The sequence below is a fragment of the Falco rusticolus genome, chromosome 7 (assembly GCF_015220075.1).
Source record: "Falco rusticolus isolate bFalRus1 chromosome 7, bFalRus1.pri, whole genome shotgun sequence".
Classification (NCBI taxonomy): Eukaryota; Metazoa; Chordata; class Aves; order Falconiformes; family Falconidae; genus Falco; species Falco rusticolus.
Genome location: NC_051193.1, coordinates 63,336,116 through 63,351,592, shown reverse-complemented (window position 1 = coordinate 63,351,592; position 15,477 = coordinate 63,336,116). Strand labels below are relative to the sequence as shown.

At 36.8% G+C, this 15,477-nt stretch overlaps 1 protein-coding gene across 3 annotated transcripts in view; it reads left to right on the top strand.

Annotated features, from left to right (window-relative positions):
* SEC23A (Sec23 homolog A, COPII coat complex component) overlaps window positions 1-15,000 on the top strand; it is a 31,258-nt gene extending 16,258 nt beyond the window's left edge. For all 3 annotated transcript variants that reach the window (XM_037394440.1, XM_037394441.1, XM_037394439.1), the window contains 10 exons: window positions 159-239; window positions 2,017-2,106; window positions 3,066-3,172; window positions 4,185-4,338; window positions 5,065-5,142; window positions 6,191-6,352; window positions 7,496-7,582; window positions 9,015-9,170; window positions 9,785-9,850; window positions 13,257-15,000. In XM_037394440.1, the coding sequence (XP_037250337.1) occupies window positions 159-239; window positions 2,017-2,106; window positions 3,066-3,172; window positions 4,185-4,338; window positions 5,065-5,142; window positions 6,191-6,352; window positions 7,496-7,582; window positions 9,015-9,170; window positions 9,785-9,850; window positions 13,257-13,346 (1,071 nt within the window). In that variant the 3' untranslated portion in view covers window positions 13,347-15,000. The remainder of the gene's footprint in view (window positions 1-158; window positions 240-2,016; window positions 2,107-3,065; window positions 3,173-4,184; window positions 4,339-5,064; window positions 5,143-6,190; window positions 6,353-7,495; window positions 7,583-9,014; window positions 9,171-9,784; window positions 9,851-13,256) is intronic.
* The last annotated feature ends 477 nt before the right edge of the window (window positions 15,001-15,477 follow it).

The following is a 15,477-nucleotide window of genomic DNA, read 5'->3' as shown; positions in this document are numbered from 1 at the left end:
AGTTCCTCTAATGTATCAAGCATTTTTATATGTATAACCTTTCCTAAAGGTATCAAGAGTCTGATATGCATTGAAATTTTCATTAACTAATGATAAAATAAGACTGATGTCTTTCTAGTGTGGCATATTAATGTATGTTTTTTCTTTTAAATATGAAGACTTCAAGAGAAGTAAAGATTTCTGGAGCAATTGGACCCTGTGTGTCTCTCAACTCTAAAGGACCTTGTGTATCAGAAAATGTAAGTTAACTGCTGAAAACGAAGGTAATATCCTACCATGGAGAAACAGAATTTAGGATCTCTGGATATGAAGAGAGGCTGAAATGTTTCTGTAAATGGAACAAGTAGTGTTTACTTTTTACCAATTTTAAATACATGCAAGGGCTGTTGTTTTTGGAGAAGCTCCTGTTCACTGCTAGATCAGATTCAAGTTGTATTAGACCTTGCAGATCCCTTGTTACTTGTTTAGGTTTGTCCACCGTGTTGTTGCTTTAAAGTTATTACAGAGAAGTTACATGCTGGCATTGCAGAAACCAGTAGCAGAAACATAGTAGAAAGTGAGTTAGCATGCTTTATTGTTAAAAACAGAGCTATGTCCTCTTATACAAAGAGAACCATAAAAATACTTTGTTCAGAAAGACTGAGAGAACAGGAAGACAGAAGACCACGGAAACATGGCCTTTATCTTGACCCTGTCTTCCCATTTCTGTATCTGTTTCACAAAATGCACATTTAATTAATTGATTAGAATATTCAGCTCTTACCGGCTTGTGAAGTAACTCCTTTAAATTCATACCGGACTTAAATCATCACTTATTTTCTTATCAAATTATACTATTACAGCTTAATTTTGCATTTGATTACTAATCAAAAACAATTTCTGTAACCGAAATGTCTTACATTTACATGTCATTTACATTTACGTTTCCTAACGATCTGCATAATAGAGCATGTACCAGTATGAAAATGCTTACAAACAGCCTGCTTTAATCAAGCATTTTTCACACCTAAATTTTCCTTGTATTTATGATTGCATCTTTGTGAACTAAAAATCTCAATATAATCAGCTTTTTTTTTTTTTTTTTTTTTTTTGTGGTCTGGTACAGATTTTCTTATTTCATCACCAGAAAGAGTTCATATATTAGAATGAAAGTTAAAAACTCCAAACCCCAATTAAATGTACATCTCCTTATTTAGGCTACATATCTAAATCACAGGATGTACTAGAAAATTTAATAGTGAATTATTGTCTGTTGCCTTGCAATTATGTCGTGATTAATTTCTATTCCAAAAACCTTTTTGTTGAAGTTACCTGAATTAAAATTTTTGAGGTAAAATGTATGAATAAAATGTAGATGTGCACAGCTCGTTCGAAGTGGTAAATGGACAATTACTCTGGCCATAAGGCTTTTAACAGAGAATACAAGCATAGCAACAATAATGCCAGTTTAATTTTCCTTGGACCCAGTGAAACCAAACAAAACATTCATTACAGATGACTGATTATTTTAATTGGTTTTGCTAGGTATTTGTTTTTTGGATGACAGAAAGGAATTGTCACTTGAAATACATTGCTATTTGCAGACAGTTACCTTGTTAGTTAATAGAGACCATGTAACTATGTACAATATACTGTGTAAGCTAGCTACTTGAAATTTTACTGATGTGACTTAGAAGAAGAGTTGTTCCGCTTTCCATGTGCTTCTTACTCTTGAGACTGTTTAACCAGTCTAGTACTTTTTCCTGTTTCTGATGTTTCCCGTTTTTCTAACGCCACCTCCTTGTCTTTCTAATATTTTAGTCTTTTGCAACTGTCTCCTTTTTTAATTATTCCTGCATTCAACGCTACGGTTGTTTTGTTTGTGTGTTCTGTTTGTCTGAGAAGCTGACAGAGTGAGCAGGGAGAAAAATTGTGACATCGTAGTCATAAACACTTACCTGTAATGGCCAGATGTTGTACTTCACAAACAAGGTAATACTTCTGGTTTGTAAAACTATTATAAAATCTTCCCTACAGGAGATTGGAACAGGAGGTACTTGTCAGTGGAAGATTTGTGGGCTTAATCCTACTACAACACTTGCACTGTACTTTGAGGTAGTCAACCAGGTAATAATTTGTCTTCATGTCTACTAAACACAGTAATTTTATTTCATGTGACTGCTGAAGCCTGTGTTTTTGTGTGGTTCCCTCAAGTGCAGTAGCAGGGATACAAACAATATTGCCATTTTGTATTGTCAAAGTTTCGAGGTGGACACTAACAGCTTAATGATGAGCTGATCTTCTTAGATATGATGAGAACCAAAGAGCTCTACAAATTTTGGATAGAGTCTTAATCTAAGTTCTGTTTTCTTTTTCAGAGTGTTAATAATTAAAATATATTTCAATTGCAATATATAAAAATTATTTTGTATATTTAAAAGTGCTTTCCAGTATTTTTCTGATGTTTTAGTTACAAAGTAATTACTCCATAATGTTAAATTTTCATTTGTGCTTTAATTGCTCAGTATTAGCAAGTAAAGACTGGCTTCATTGAAATGCCAGTCATGCTGAGGGGGTAGTAGGAAAGAGGATAAAAACATGACAAGCAAATGTGGTACGTCCTTCTAGTACTTTCCCTTCTGCCAAATATATGAAGCTCAGGAACTGTGAGCTGACTATAGTTTCTGTGTGTTTAGTATGCTGTGTTGCATTCTTCATAGGCCATGCAAAGGTTTGAAAACTTGAATTTACCTTAGCTGTTTTTCATTTTCCTTTTTGTTTAGTTATTTTGGTCTCATTTTCTTAATAGCTATAAAACTGGTCTAGTCATAGTATATAATAGTTGATTTCAGCTGTCCTTCCCTTTTGGAATTACTTACCTTGCTAGCAGCATATAAACCTGTATTTCTGCTGACCAGAGTTTTGAAATTTCAGTTTATACCTGGATCCAATCTTTAAGTTTCAGTGGCACTTTCTGGGATTCATTAATTTTACCATTTTCTAGTAATCTGTTTATACCTTTTTGAATTATACTGTAAACTGTTGAAATCCCCCTCCATTTAATTTTTTTTTCCTCCTTTACGTAGCACAATGCTCCCATTCCTCAAGGAGGACGTGGTGCAATCCAGTTTGTGACTCAGTACCAGCATTCCAGTGGACAGAGACGTATCAGAGTGACCACAGTTGCCAGAAAGTATGTTTTACTTGTGATGAATCATTTTGGGAGGAGCAGGATGTATGTTTGCCTTTCAATCTTTGATATCGTAACCAGTCTATTGTTCTGAGATATGCAGTGCCACAGGTGGTGAAGGCATGATCATACCTTTGAGACAGTTGCTTCTCTTGTTCTGTGGGCTGTTTCTTCTCTGAGAGGTTGCAGTGGCTGTATAATGATGTTATGGGAGTGCTCTGATGTAACCCAGGTGATTTTAGATGAAGAGGAAGCTTTGAGTGAAATTCCATGGCCTGAACTGAGGAGGTGATCAGACTTAGGGAATGGCAAAGATCACTTCATAACTTAACGTGAGAGTGCTAGCTGCAGTTCAGGAGGTTGGAAATACCTGATCTTCTGTGTACAACCTGTACCTCAGCTTCCTTGATTCAATTTATTTCACAGTTTTAGAAAGTGATGTTTAACATTACGCAGGCATTTTTCAATGTCCAATGACATTTCCTTTAAGCTGAAAGAGATTGATTGGTTAATTTAATGGAAAATTCAGTTTATCAAAAAAGCATTTTCCTTACTGTTGATATGAATTTCTCGTTAACTTGTATTAGTTATGTTAGTAAAATATTCTTGGTTGGCTGATAAAAGGACAGATCAATAGTTCACCTTGTAAATTGAAAAGAACAAGGAAGATGCACAAGAAAACTGCTGGTGTGGGAATGTGTGATTTAGCTTCATGGACAGTGTTTTCTGTAACCTACCTTTCATAGTTCATATTTTTAAAATATTTTAACTTTCTTAAGTGGCATTGTATTTTATTTCACTGGTTGCACGGCATCTGTACATATAAGGGACATTTCTAATTAAAGAATGGTTAACTGAGAGGCTGCTCATTTACACTTGGTAGATTTTTGAAGCTCCAGCATGACTTTGTTAAACTGCTAACACTGCTTTCTTTGCCTTGATTTTGAAGGGATATTTTGAGGTTGGACATCTTTCCTTTCACTGTGATGCAAATACTTGTATTTTTCTTTTGCAGCTGGGCAGATGCACAGACGCAGATTCAAAACATTGCTGCATCTTTTGACCAGGAAGCTGCTGCGATTCTCATGGCTAGATTGGCAGTGTATAGGGCAGAGACAGAAGAGGGGCCTGATGTGCTTAGGTGGCTGGACAGACAACTTATACGACTGGTAAAAAGGACTATATTACAAGATTTAGATTGGTTTCTTGTCTCCATGCCTATAATTCTGAAATGACTAGTGTTCAGTTATTGTTTCTTTAAAAAAAAAAAAGGCAAAAAAACCCAAATAAAAAATTGAACTGAATGCTTCATTTCCACAAGTAGGTATGCAGAATTTAACTAAGGTTTTCTATTTTAAATGGAAAAAAGAGCAGGTATGTTTTTAGTTCATTTATTAATATTTCCTCAGCAGCTGGTAGTTGCCAACAACTGAGAGTAATTCTAGCACAAGATTAGCAGAAATCAAAGCTTTCTCTGCTTTCTGCTACCTTTAATGATTTTGTAGAGGAAAGACTTTTAGCATAAAAAAAGTCAACTGTTTGGAATTTCTTTATTTTCAAAAGTTCAATTTTCTGTTGTTTTTTTTTTAATTATTTCTTACAAGTAGTTATTAGTAATTCAATTTTAAACATGTTCTCCAGGGCTGTTTAATCATCTAACTCTGCTGACCGATTTTGGAGAATAAAACCCCAAAAGCCATTAAAGCCTCATATGCAAGGAAATCACTGCTTGTTAAGGAAAGAACTTACATCACTGGTTTTGCTAGGTTTCTGTTTGCTTAGAAAGCTGTAAGCACCTCAAGTCATGTGTCTATTACAACCAAACAAACTTAGAGTAATGGCATGAGCAAGCAAGTATGTTTCTTAATTTGGATAATTTTTTTCTTTTATTCTAGTGTCAGAAATTTGGAGAGTATCACAAGGATGATCCAAGCTCTTTCAGATTTTCAGAAACCTTTTCACTTTACCCACAGGTGAGTGGAAGGGAAGATGTGTCTATAAGGGGTAAAAAGACAATGCTTAGTGAAGGAAGAGGCACTGTAGCACACAGTAAAATAAGGCATTACACTGGATACTAGAATGAAAAGCCCCCCTGCCCCCAGGCCTACTGTCTGGCATGCAACATGAGGTGAATCACCTCTGTTGTCTGTGCTGCTGTGCCCCCTTTTGCCCTCTGTCCTTACAGCTAAACTTCCTTTGTGTGTATTTTTCATTTCTTCTGTAGCGGAATCCTCATGTTACTTTAATTCAGATAATGACACTTTTTTTTTTCTGTTAAGGGGAAGTTTTAAGGAAGAAATTAAAAAAAAACATGAGAAGAGATACGGTTTTGCTTTGTTTCTACTTTCCTGTATGATTTATAATATTGACCTGAAAAGAAACATTCCTCTGGTGAACTTGAGCTTGACTATATTAAACTTCGAATAGTTTCTTGGCTAATAATAATTTCTGATAAATTCCTCCATTCTGATCGCTCCAGATGTGTTGCTTTTGGACTCTTCATAGTCTTCCGTGATATTTCCGTTTGAGTTACCTACGGATCTGTCTCAGGGTGTTAAGTGTTGTGGAGAGATTGATTCAGCAATGAAAGGATTTGCTTTTTCCATTTTACTAACAAAATTCAACTTTGCTGTGGTTAATGTTCTTTTGTCTGTTCGCACACTATAATTTACCTTGTGTGTTCAAGCACAGCAGCCTCCCTCATAGGAATAGTAGAACTTGCAGTAAAGGGGTGGCTTGGCAATATTCAGTCATACTATTTATTGGTTAGTACAGGAGAAGAAATACTAAACTTTTCTCTTAGTTCAAAGCTGCTTTGTAGGTTTATCCATTCTGATCTGTGTTACACTCATGAGAGTGTATAAAAACTGTCAAAGGTGCATATACAAGTTAGAAATGTTAAAGGATTTGGAATTCAGTTTTGTTGTGGCATTGGTCTTGTGTAGTTTGTGGAAAACATTCCTTGTACAGCTCTCCTTTTTATCTGTGAAAGTTCAAACAAATGTTTTTTTTGTTTTTCAGTTTATGTTTCACTTGAGAAGATCTCCTTTCTTACAAGTTTTTAACAACAGTCCAGATGAGAGCTCATACTATCGTCATCATTTTATGCGTCAAGATCTAACCCAGTCACTTATCATGGTTCAGCCGATTCTTTATGCCTACTCTTTCAATGGGCCTCCGGAGGTAACGTTGTATATAACATAATAGTACGTTAAAAGGTGCTGTTTTGAGAGAGATACGATTGATGTCCTCCCTGTTGCATGTTATAAACCAGGTTGTTTTAAAATCTATTGCATGAAAAAGAAAATTCATTTAATACAGAACATACTATGAACAAGGCATATCTCAGAATTCTGATGTAGTGGCCTTGAGAACAAAAACCTTCAAACTGACCTTATTGTGGCACATTCTGTATAAACCTAAAATAAAAAGATGATCTTCCAGGAAGCTTGTGAAACAAGTGTAAGATAGGAGACAACAAAAGGAGTCTGATAGATAAGAGAGAGTGAGGAAATTGTAAGACAGAGAAAATAAGTATAGAGAGTTTAAGGTAATGGAGTGGTTTGTGAAGAGCTATTCACAGGTGTAAGATCATTCTCCCATGTATGAGTAACAGCTAGTCACAGGGGTGATGCAGAGGAGAAGCATGATCAAGTGGGAGCTGACACCTCAGTGTAGAATGAGTAATAGTGTTGGGGTTTTTTTTATTATTCTTGGAATAGTTAGTATTTTTGGTATCCCTAATAAGATTGGTCGAGTTAAATCATATGGTACTGATTCAATTCAATCATATAGTGCTAGTGTAGTGTCACTGCCCTTAAAAAGGTGAATAAAACCTTAAATATTACATTAGATTGTCATAAATCATTAGTATTTACTATATGCAGTATTGGTGGATATATATGCACAGTAATAATAGCTGCAAGGACAAGACAAAAAACCCTAAGCAACCCTCAACCCTCAGATCTTATACTTAAATAACTACTGAGTCTTTATACGTTGAAATACCGTTCAAATTAATGGTATTTCATAGGTGAATATGGAAGTACTTGAAAGACTAGAAAAGTGCATAATAATGAAAGAAGTTTTGGCTCTTGAATACATTTTTTATTACTTTCATAAAGTTATATGTTCAGGATCAGGCTGGATAGCTTTAGGTTGAGTTTGTGTGGATTGCAGATATGTAACATGAAAACGAGCAAATACAGAGCTTTAGTAAGTGACCGAAAAAGTTCCTAAGATTCAGTGAATGATTCAAAAAGCTGATAATGCCATCTGATTGCTCAATTCCACATCAGTTGGTAATTATTTATTTTTAATTCTTAGCCTGTTCTTCTGGACAGCAGCAGCATTTTACCAGATCGCATTCTCCTTATGGACACCTTTTTCCAGATCCTTATTTATCATGGAGAGGTAAGATTTGTAATTTCTTACATAAATATTCTTTTTCTATAGGAGTGCTACATTGTGAAAGTCAAGCCCCAGTTTTAATGCACTCCAGGGCTTGACCTCTCATCTGCATGGTTGATAGCAAACTCCTGATTAGTGTTTGTAGTTTGTAACCTGACATGCCTATACAGATACCTGACACTACTTGATGTTTTGGTCCTGTTTGTTATGATGGGTTTAAGATGAATTAGCTTCAAAATGCAGATTATTTGTTTTAGATCAGTATTTTTCCAGCTTCTGAGAGTGTTATTCCCTGTACCCCTCCTGCTTTTCACTCATTTATTTTAGACTTTTAAATTAGTTTTTCGGGGCTAGGGAGTAAGAACACCAAGTTTTATAGTCGCCATTCATCTGCACTGTCCAGGAGGAATGAAGCTGCTCCTGGCAGTTAGGTAGATAGACATTCCCAAGTAATACAAATATAAATGCTTGTCTAGTGCTCTGCTTCCCTGGAGGAATTGCATTGCTGCTTTTTACTGCTTTGCAACTGTAAATGGCTCAGCTGACAGTTTGAGGAATACTGTTCTGGATCATGTCCTCATAGCAGCACTTTTAAAAATAGTTACTAAACTTTTAATGCTTCTTAAGTAGAAAAATGTTCTCTATATTTTTGTAAGATACTGTCAGGAAGCAGCAGTATTGGGCTGTTCCCTAGGGGCAGGGGAACAGGGAACTGATGGCAAGGTAGGCAGAGGCCTCACCAGTGAGGTCCTGGCCCCACGGTACCTGAGCAAAGCAAGCAGAGCGGTTTACAGGCAGTAGCCAGGCTCAGCCTCCAATCCAGGTCACCAGACAACTTGGTGGGGATGAGGCAGATCCCAGTTCAAGCCAGGGAGTCAAGTCCCCGGGTGGGCATCCAGGTGAGTGGGATGTGTGGCCAGGCACAGGCAGGGCTGCCAAGCAAGGGAGGTGGGAACCCTCTGCTGAGGCTCCCTCCAGGTCTTCCTTAACTACAGCCTGTATCACTGAGCTGACCTTGAGCAGCCGGCTTCGCTCCTAGCAGGTGGGGGTGCTGTACTACAGGCCCTGAAAGATAAGTATTGGTATAAATCTGTATTTCTTCTGTGTCATAGGCATACATATTAGAGAACTGTAAATAGCATCCTTGACTTCCTGAGCTAAATATGTAGCATACAAAGGATGACAAAAAAAGGAAATACAGATGGACCACAAATTGTTTTGAGTTAAAAAACCCCGAACAACCAACCAAAACCTAGTGGCGTGTTACTTGCACATCTTGACTTTTAAGAGTTAACTTGCATGCTAAAGGGCAGAAAGGGGTGAGTGATAGAAAAGAGGCCAGCAATGGCACATACTCTCCTTTGAAAAGCCCTGTGTATCCTCTAAGAAAGATTGGTGAATCAGTTCTAAACTTCTCTCTTCCCCCTATCTCCAGACCATAGCTCAGTGGCGTAAATCAGGTTACCAAGATATGCCTGAATATGAAAATTTCCACCACTTGCTACAAGCTCCAATAGATGATGCCCAAGAAATTCTCCATTCCAGATTTCCAATGCCCAGATACATTGATACAGAGCATGGAGGAAGCCAGGTATGGTAAAGTATATATTACATTATCTGGGAAGCGATGTGTTAGTAACGTCGTGAGACTTTTTTGGTAGCAAAGATGCCTTTCTGTGCTAAAATATATGTAAATTGCAAGGGAACATTTTGACTTTCAAAGCTTTTACAGAGCCAGGTATTCAATAGTAACTTTTTGGCTAATATATAAATCCTGTTGTTTACTACTATTTTCACCATACTGACTTGGACTCTTAAGATTCCTTGTGTGAAGTCCGTAGGACAAAAAGGAGAATACTTTTCAGGGTCTCTGGACAACACTGGAGTTACTCTTTGTGTTGATTTTTTGAAACTTATTAATTAATATCTTAGTCATATGCACATTTGCTTTGCTAGTGCTTAGGAAAATACAAAAGCTTACTTTTTGATGCATTGAAAAGTTGTTAGCTGTTCTGCATTATAGCTATAGAATCCAGGGAGTGGCTTTATTTATAGAGGTGCTACTTGCTCTTCTGAATAGGTATCTGTGCATCGTTGTATCTCCAAATAATAGGTGACCTATTTCATACACATGTAATGTATTCTGAATATAAGAAACTTCTATTTGAGAAGACTAATTTGTTGCCTGTGTTTTGCTTTTTAAAGGCTCGCTTCCTGCTTTCAAAAGTAAATCCCTCTCAGACTCATAACAATATGTATGCATGGGGACAGGTAAGTATGAATCTGCTGATGAAGCTTGTACACGATCTTTTTTTCCCTGTTTCAGAAATCAAGTGACACATCATGTACATGTAAACAATAATGCCAGGTTTTGAAACTGAAAAAGAAATGTAGTTTTGGCCTGATGCCACCAAAATTGCAAAAAGTTAAGAAAAACGGTTTCATTTCTTCAGAGAAAAATGATCTGGTTTGCTGTTGTAAGCTTCTGTTAGGTTGCTTTCATAGAAAAAGAAAGGTTGCCACCTTTCTTAGAGGGACACCTTCAGATTCCTTGGAATAAGAGTGCTTACCACACATAATGACTAAGGGGCCTTTTTGCAGTAGGGGAAACACATTTTGGAGTTAAGTTATAAGCAAGAACTGAAATGTGCACCAGTATCAGTGTACTGACGTTTCCCAGAATTTTTGTGGCCTGGGTGACCAGGAATCTGCTTTTAAAATACTGTCTTTAGAAAGGAAGTTACATAAGTGTTCAAAAGTTAAACTTTCTGGAGCAGCTTGTGTTATTGAACATTGCATCCCAGTTCCATGTTCTCTTTCCACATTCAGCTTTTGTAGTGGGAAGAGCAACACTGCTGTGGGTGAATACTAGTGCAGTGCCATTTCCTGATGAAAACGTAATGGCATCAGACAGTCGAAGCTACATATTTAACTGTACTTAAAGTATTTTGCTAAAGGGCATGCAGTGCTCAGGTCATGAGTGAGAGAGCTCTGTAGCATTTTTATGGCAGTGATTTTTGTCAGGTAAGTTTTATCAGGGTACGTTTTCATAGGGACATCCTGGTTCTAATGAAGCTTCTGGCAATGAAGACCACTGAGATCCAGAGCGAAAACACTTGAAAACTTTGTACTGTGTCAGGGACAGCACTATTTGTACCCAGCTGTCTTGCTTTCAAAGTTGATAACCTAGCCAGCAATCTTTAGTGTCTCTCTTAATCGTGTTTCCTCCACAGCATACACACACATCCTGTAGTTTGAAAGCTCTTGTTTTTTTATCTAAACGTTACATGGAAATTTTTGAAGTTTTGACATTTCCAACAGTACAGGACAATTGTTTCCTGCTCATTTAACTAGTAGGCAAGTGAAACAGTATTCCAAATGTAAATACAAATAAAGAACAATTCTTGAACTGATCTCTAAGAAAATTGTTCATGCTGGACAAGTGAAACTGATAGATACTAGAAAAGACAGCTTCCCCTTTTAATGTTGAAAATAATTCAGTTCTAGGGTAACATAAGAAATGCTGTGTTAATATCTCCCCAGTGGTGTTGCAGCATGTGTTCACCATAATACCCTCCTTAGGTTGCAGGGGTTTTTGTCAGCAAAGTTGAACCAAGTACAAATTATTAAATGAGAAATGTAACTGTTGGGAGAAAACTTTAAACTGAATTGATTTTGCTTTTGTTTTTCTCATGAACTTCCTGAGTTTCATGACTTACATGAAATTTTATTTTGAGCATAACTGAAAGTCTACAGAAAAATTTGTTAGCCCACGTTGAACTGAAGAGGGCACCCGCACACCACTGAAACGATGTTTCAGGTGATGAATGTAGTTGTTTTTCTTAATATTGTAAGTAAAGATTTTTTTTAAATTTTAGTAGGTAGGTGCCTTATTTAGTACAGAAAACATTTTCAGAAAATAATGGTAGAGCTGTATGACAAGTTTATTATTTTGGTTAGTCTTTGAAGATGCAGTTGAAATTTTCACATTATATTGGATATGGCATTTATTTGAGAATGCTTTTATTTCTGGCCATTTAATTTTGTTAAATCTTTGTTTGTATTGGTAACTATGGGGAATTTGCAATGAAAGATGAGGCAAATGGCCAGCTAGCTTTCACCAGATCACTGTTAATTAAAGTTCTCATTGTATGCCTTAGATCAAAATTTTGAATGAGCAGTCTTCAGAGCAAAGCTACTGCTGTTGGTGGTAGCAGTGGTGACAGCAGCTGCCTGTGTGCACACTGAGCGAGGTGTTCATCTTCAGGAACAGAGTCTGTCCATTGGATTTAATTACCCTGGATTACCACTAACAGTCTTTGTGAGGGATCTCTTAGGGGTCTATCAACTCTTCTGGTGGTTCATTTACTAGAGGATGAGGGACTGTTCGTCCATGTGTAAGACACAAGGTGGCAAATCATTTTCTGCCCCAGAATTAAACTACTTGGAATTCCCTTGTGGCTTTTTAAATAAGGGAGCTCATGCTTAGCATTTGGCTGACTTGGAAGCAGAACACCCTTTATTCTCATCTTACCACCATCAGCTGATAGATAATTTAGTGGGCCCTCCCTGAGAGTGGCTGTGTATTGTGTCAAGTGTATTGTAGTGATCTAAGGACTCCTGCTGATCCTGGATTTGTCCCTTGATGATTAACTGAGTTGGCCAGTTCTCGGAAAGGGGCACCAGTTCTAAGGAGTCTCGTTCAGGCTTACAAAATTGTCCAAAACACAGACATGCGAGAGTTCAGACAGCTCTGATTTCATTTGGAAATAGGGTGCTTAGTACCTCTGAAAAGGTTGAATTGCTGAGATTTATAGGAATTTTTCCTACATCTGTAAATGGAAGTAGTAGCAGATTGGTTTCAAAGGACTTGAGAGTTGCTATGTAACCTTTGCAGAGTTGCCACCTGCTGTTTTATTTAGGCTGTAAGTTTGTTTAAAAATAGGAATTAAAAGATGACCATTTTGAACTTTGTGAATTTCTGAAAATTACTTCTGAGGTTAAAGAGTAAATTCCAAAATCCACCCAGAAGGGTTTTTTTAAATCTGTTGTAATCTGATTTTGCAGTGGCATGACTTTGAGATGTTGTTTTTGGTATTTCTCTGAGGTGACACAGAGCTGTAGGAGAGAATCAGCCCAGCTTTCCTTGAGAAAGATAGCTGACCTTGACTCGGTGTCAGATCAGACCCTTAGTGGATTTGTTTTCTCATTTTGCCATTTTGCTAAGTTGGAGTTTGACTGACAGATACCGATGGGTTAGTTGTGTCACTTGCATGTTTCTGTTTCTTTCACCTTTTATCTACTTCATTTAGGTAGCAATGATACAGGAACTGTAGAGTGGAAGTCTTAGTTTTAAAAAATTCTAAGTTAGTATTTGTCAGCTGTCAAAACCTGAGGTTTGTGTGGTTGATATAAATATCCTGCTATGCTGCAGCTTGTTGCTGTCTGCATTAATATGGAAGAGAGTGTAGTTGTGGTTTGTGCCTGTATTTATGTAAACATATGAAAATCTATGTAAATGTACAGTCTGCTGTTTTTTTTTTGTCAGAGGATTTCAGCAATGATATCCTTCTAAGGTCTTTCTAAATTTACAAAGCATTTATTTAATGGAACATACTGTGCCTTAAAATGCTTTTTCTTCAGAATGAGTATAATCAGTTCCTGTTTTATTTTCTAGGAGTCTGGAGCACCCATTCTTACTGATGATGTCAGCTTGCAAGTATTTATGGATCATCTGAAGAAACTTGCTGTCTCTAGTGCTGCCTGAGATTCTGCAGTGCATTAAAGGCACAGATAAGCTGTAGCCATGTTTCAGCTTTTTCTGCTTTACCCTTTTCCATGTCTCTCTTGACAGAACGCTCTGATATGCACAGGCTGCCTGACTAGATGTAAAGCAGTGTTGTTTTCAAAGAAAAGCTTTTGTTATCAGCAAATGTTTTAATGTGAACTGCGGTTTGTAAAAATGACTAGTAGATTAAATTAAGTTGTAATTAGAGCAAAAAGAACAGTCGTTTTGATTACTGCAATACTAAATGATCTCCAAGTAATTATATAACAACTTTGAGATGTGATTTCAGCTTCCTTTTTTAAACAGTTGAGGTTGATCCTGCTACGCACTGTAAAGGCACGTTGAACAGTAAAAGAAATCTTTGGTGATGTTGGGCTTTTGAGACTGCCACATGACAGCTTTTGCTTACTCAGTTTGAGCATGAAGTGAACAAAGAAGCAAGAAAAAAGCATATAAAAATGGTATTAACTCAGTCTTTTGACTTAGGGTGCTGAACTTTTCTTTCCTGCAGAGATATTATTGTTCATGTGCAAGTATTTCTTCCCACTTACTCTACTTGATTCTTTGGGGGAACAGAGTTTTTCTTTATTTCCACATAAAGAGTTTGAACTGAAAAAGTAAAAAAAATATCTGTTATTGCACAAAATTTAAATCCACATGTTATTTTTGACAAAAGTATCTGTTATCACTGTGACAGATGAATATGCTCAAAAGGTAACACAGCCTGAGCTGCGAAAAATCCTACACTACTAAAACGAACTGACTAAGAGTACAGCCTTGATTTTTTGCCTTGGCGAGTATACTTAAAAAAAGAATATATATATATTTACCTTTTTTATTATTGCCTTATAATGTTATTAAAATAATGCATGACACTGCACATCTGCTTTTTGTTTCTGCATCCTTTTTGTTGTGAATTCAACAGGCTATAGTTCTTGTTGAAACAGTATTGTATGGAATATGATGTAATTAATTTGATATTTAGTTCATACTTGATTTTTTTTGAGGGTGGATAAATTAGTCTGATTTCCCATTTACTCGTTGAAGTTTACACATAAAACAGATGTTTACATAAGTAATAGGACATTTTGACAAGTAAAGATGTGAAATGAGGTAATGGGCAATAAAAATTTGTGCCAAGTCTAAAGGATGAGAGAGAGAGTTTTGACATAGGAAATTCGGTCATATACTGATGTGATAAGCATGAGGGTTGTTTTCTGTAAATTCTCCAAAACTTTACTACAGCTCTCCATTTCTTTGATCTAAATGAGATGAGCTCCTTTTGCCTCAATACAAATAAAATAAATGTTTTTCTCTCACTTCTTGTATTTACTGTGCTGGTTTCTGTTGGTGCTTGAAATGAAATGTGGAAGTAAAGGTAGTAACGATACGATTTGAATCACTTCAGCACTTCTATTCATGTAATAATTGGTATCGAACTTCTTCAACTTTCAGAGATACTAAACTGTTCACACTAGTGGCAGTTTAGGAGATAAAAATTCAGTAGCCCTCTTGACTTTGTTTTGTTTTAGCTAATGAGCAGCTTAAAAAAATTACTTGTAAATGAAGTATGTCCAATTTATTTGTCAGTAACGCACCGTTTGACTAATAAATCAGTTCATCACCAAGTCATGATAATGGATGGATTTTTTTGTGTTTTCCTTCCTACCCTTAACCAGCTTTCACCTTGTTAGAGGTTCTTCTGTCCAATCTCTTGGCAACATTAGCTTCCTTTGTAACTTCAAGTATTCAGCACTGTCAAAGACCTTTGGAAAATCCAGGTATCCTTCCTGCTTATTCACCTTTTTCCAAGGACTCAGTGTGGTTAGTGAGACAGGATTTTCCTTCATAGGTATCATGCTGACTTTCCCAAAAGTCTTGCTCTTTATTACGGCCTCAGCTGTCTTACCGGGGATAGAGATCAGACTCATCAGCCTGTACCTTGTAGGATTCCCTCAGCAGCCCTTTTTGTGGATGACAGTGACATGGAGAACAGTCTGCCAGTGATCTGGCGTGGTGACTGTAATGACAGTTACATGTGTTCACTGGCATCTCCTCCCTTTGATGTCTCGCTTATTTCAGAACTCCTGGATGAAGGCCGCCCAGTCCT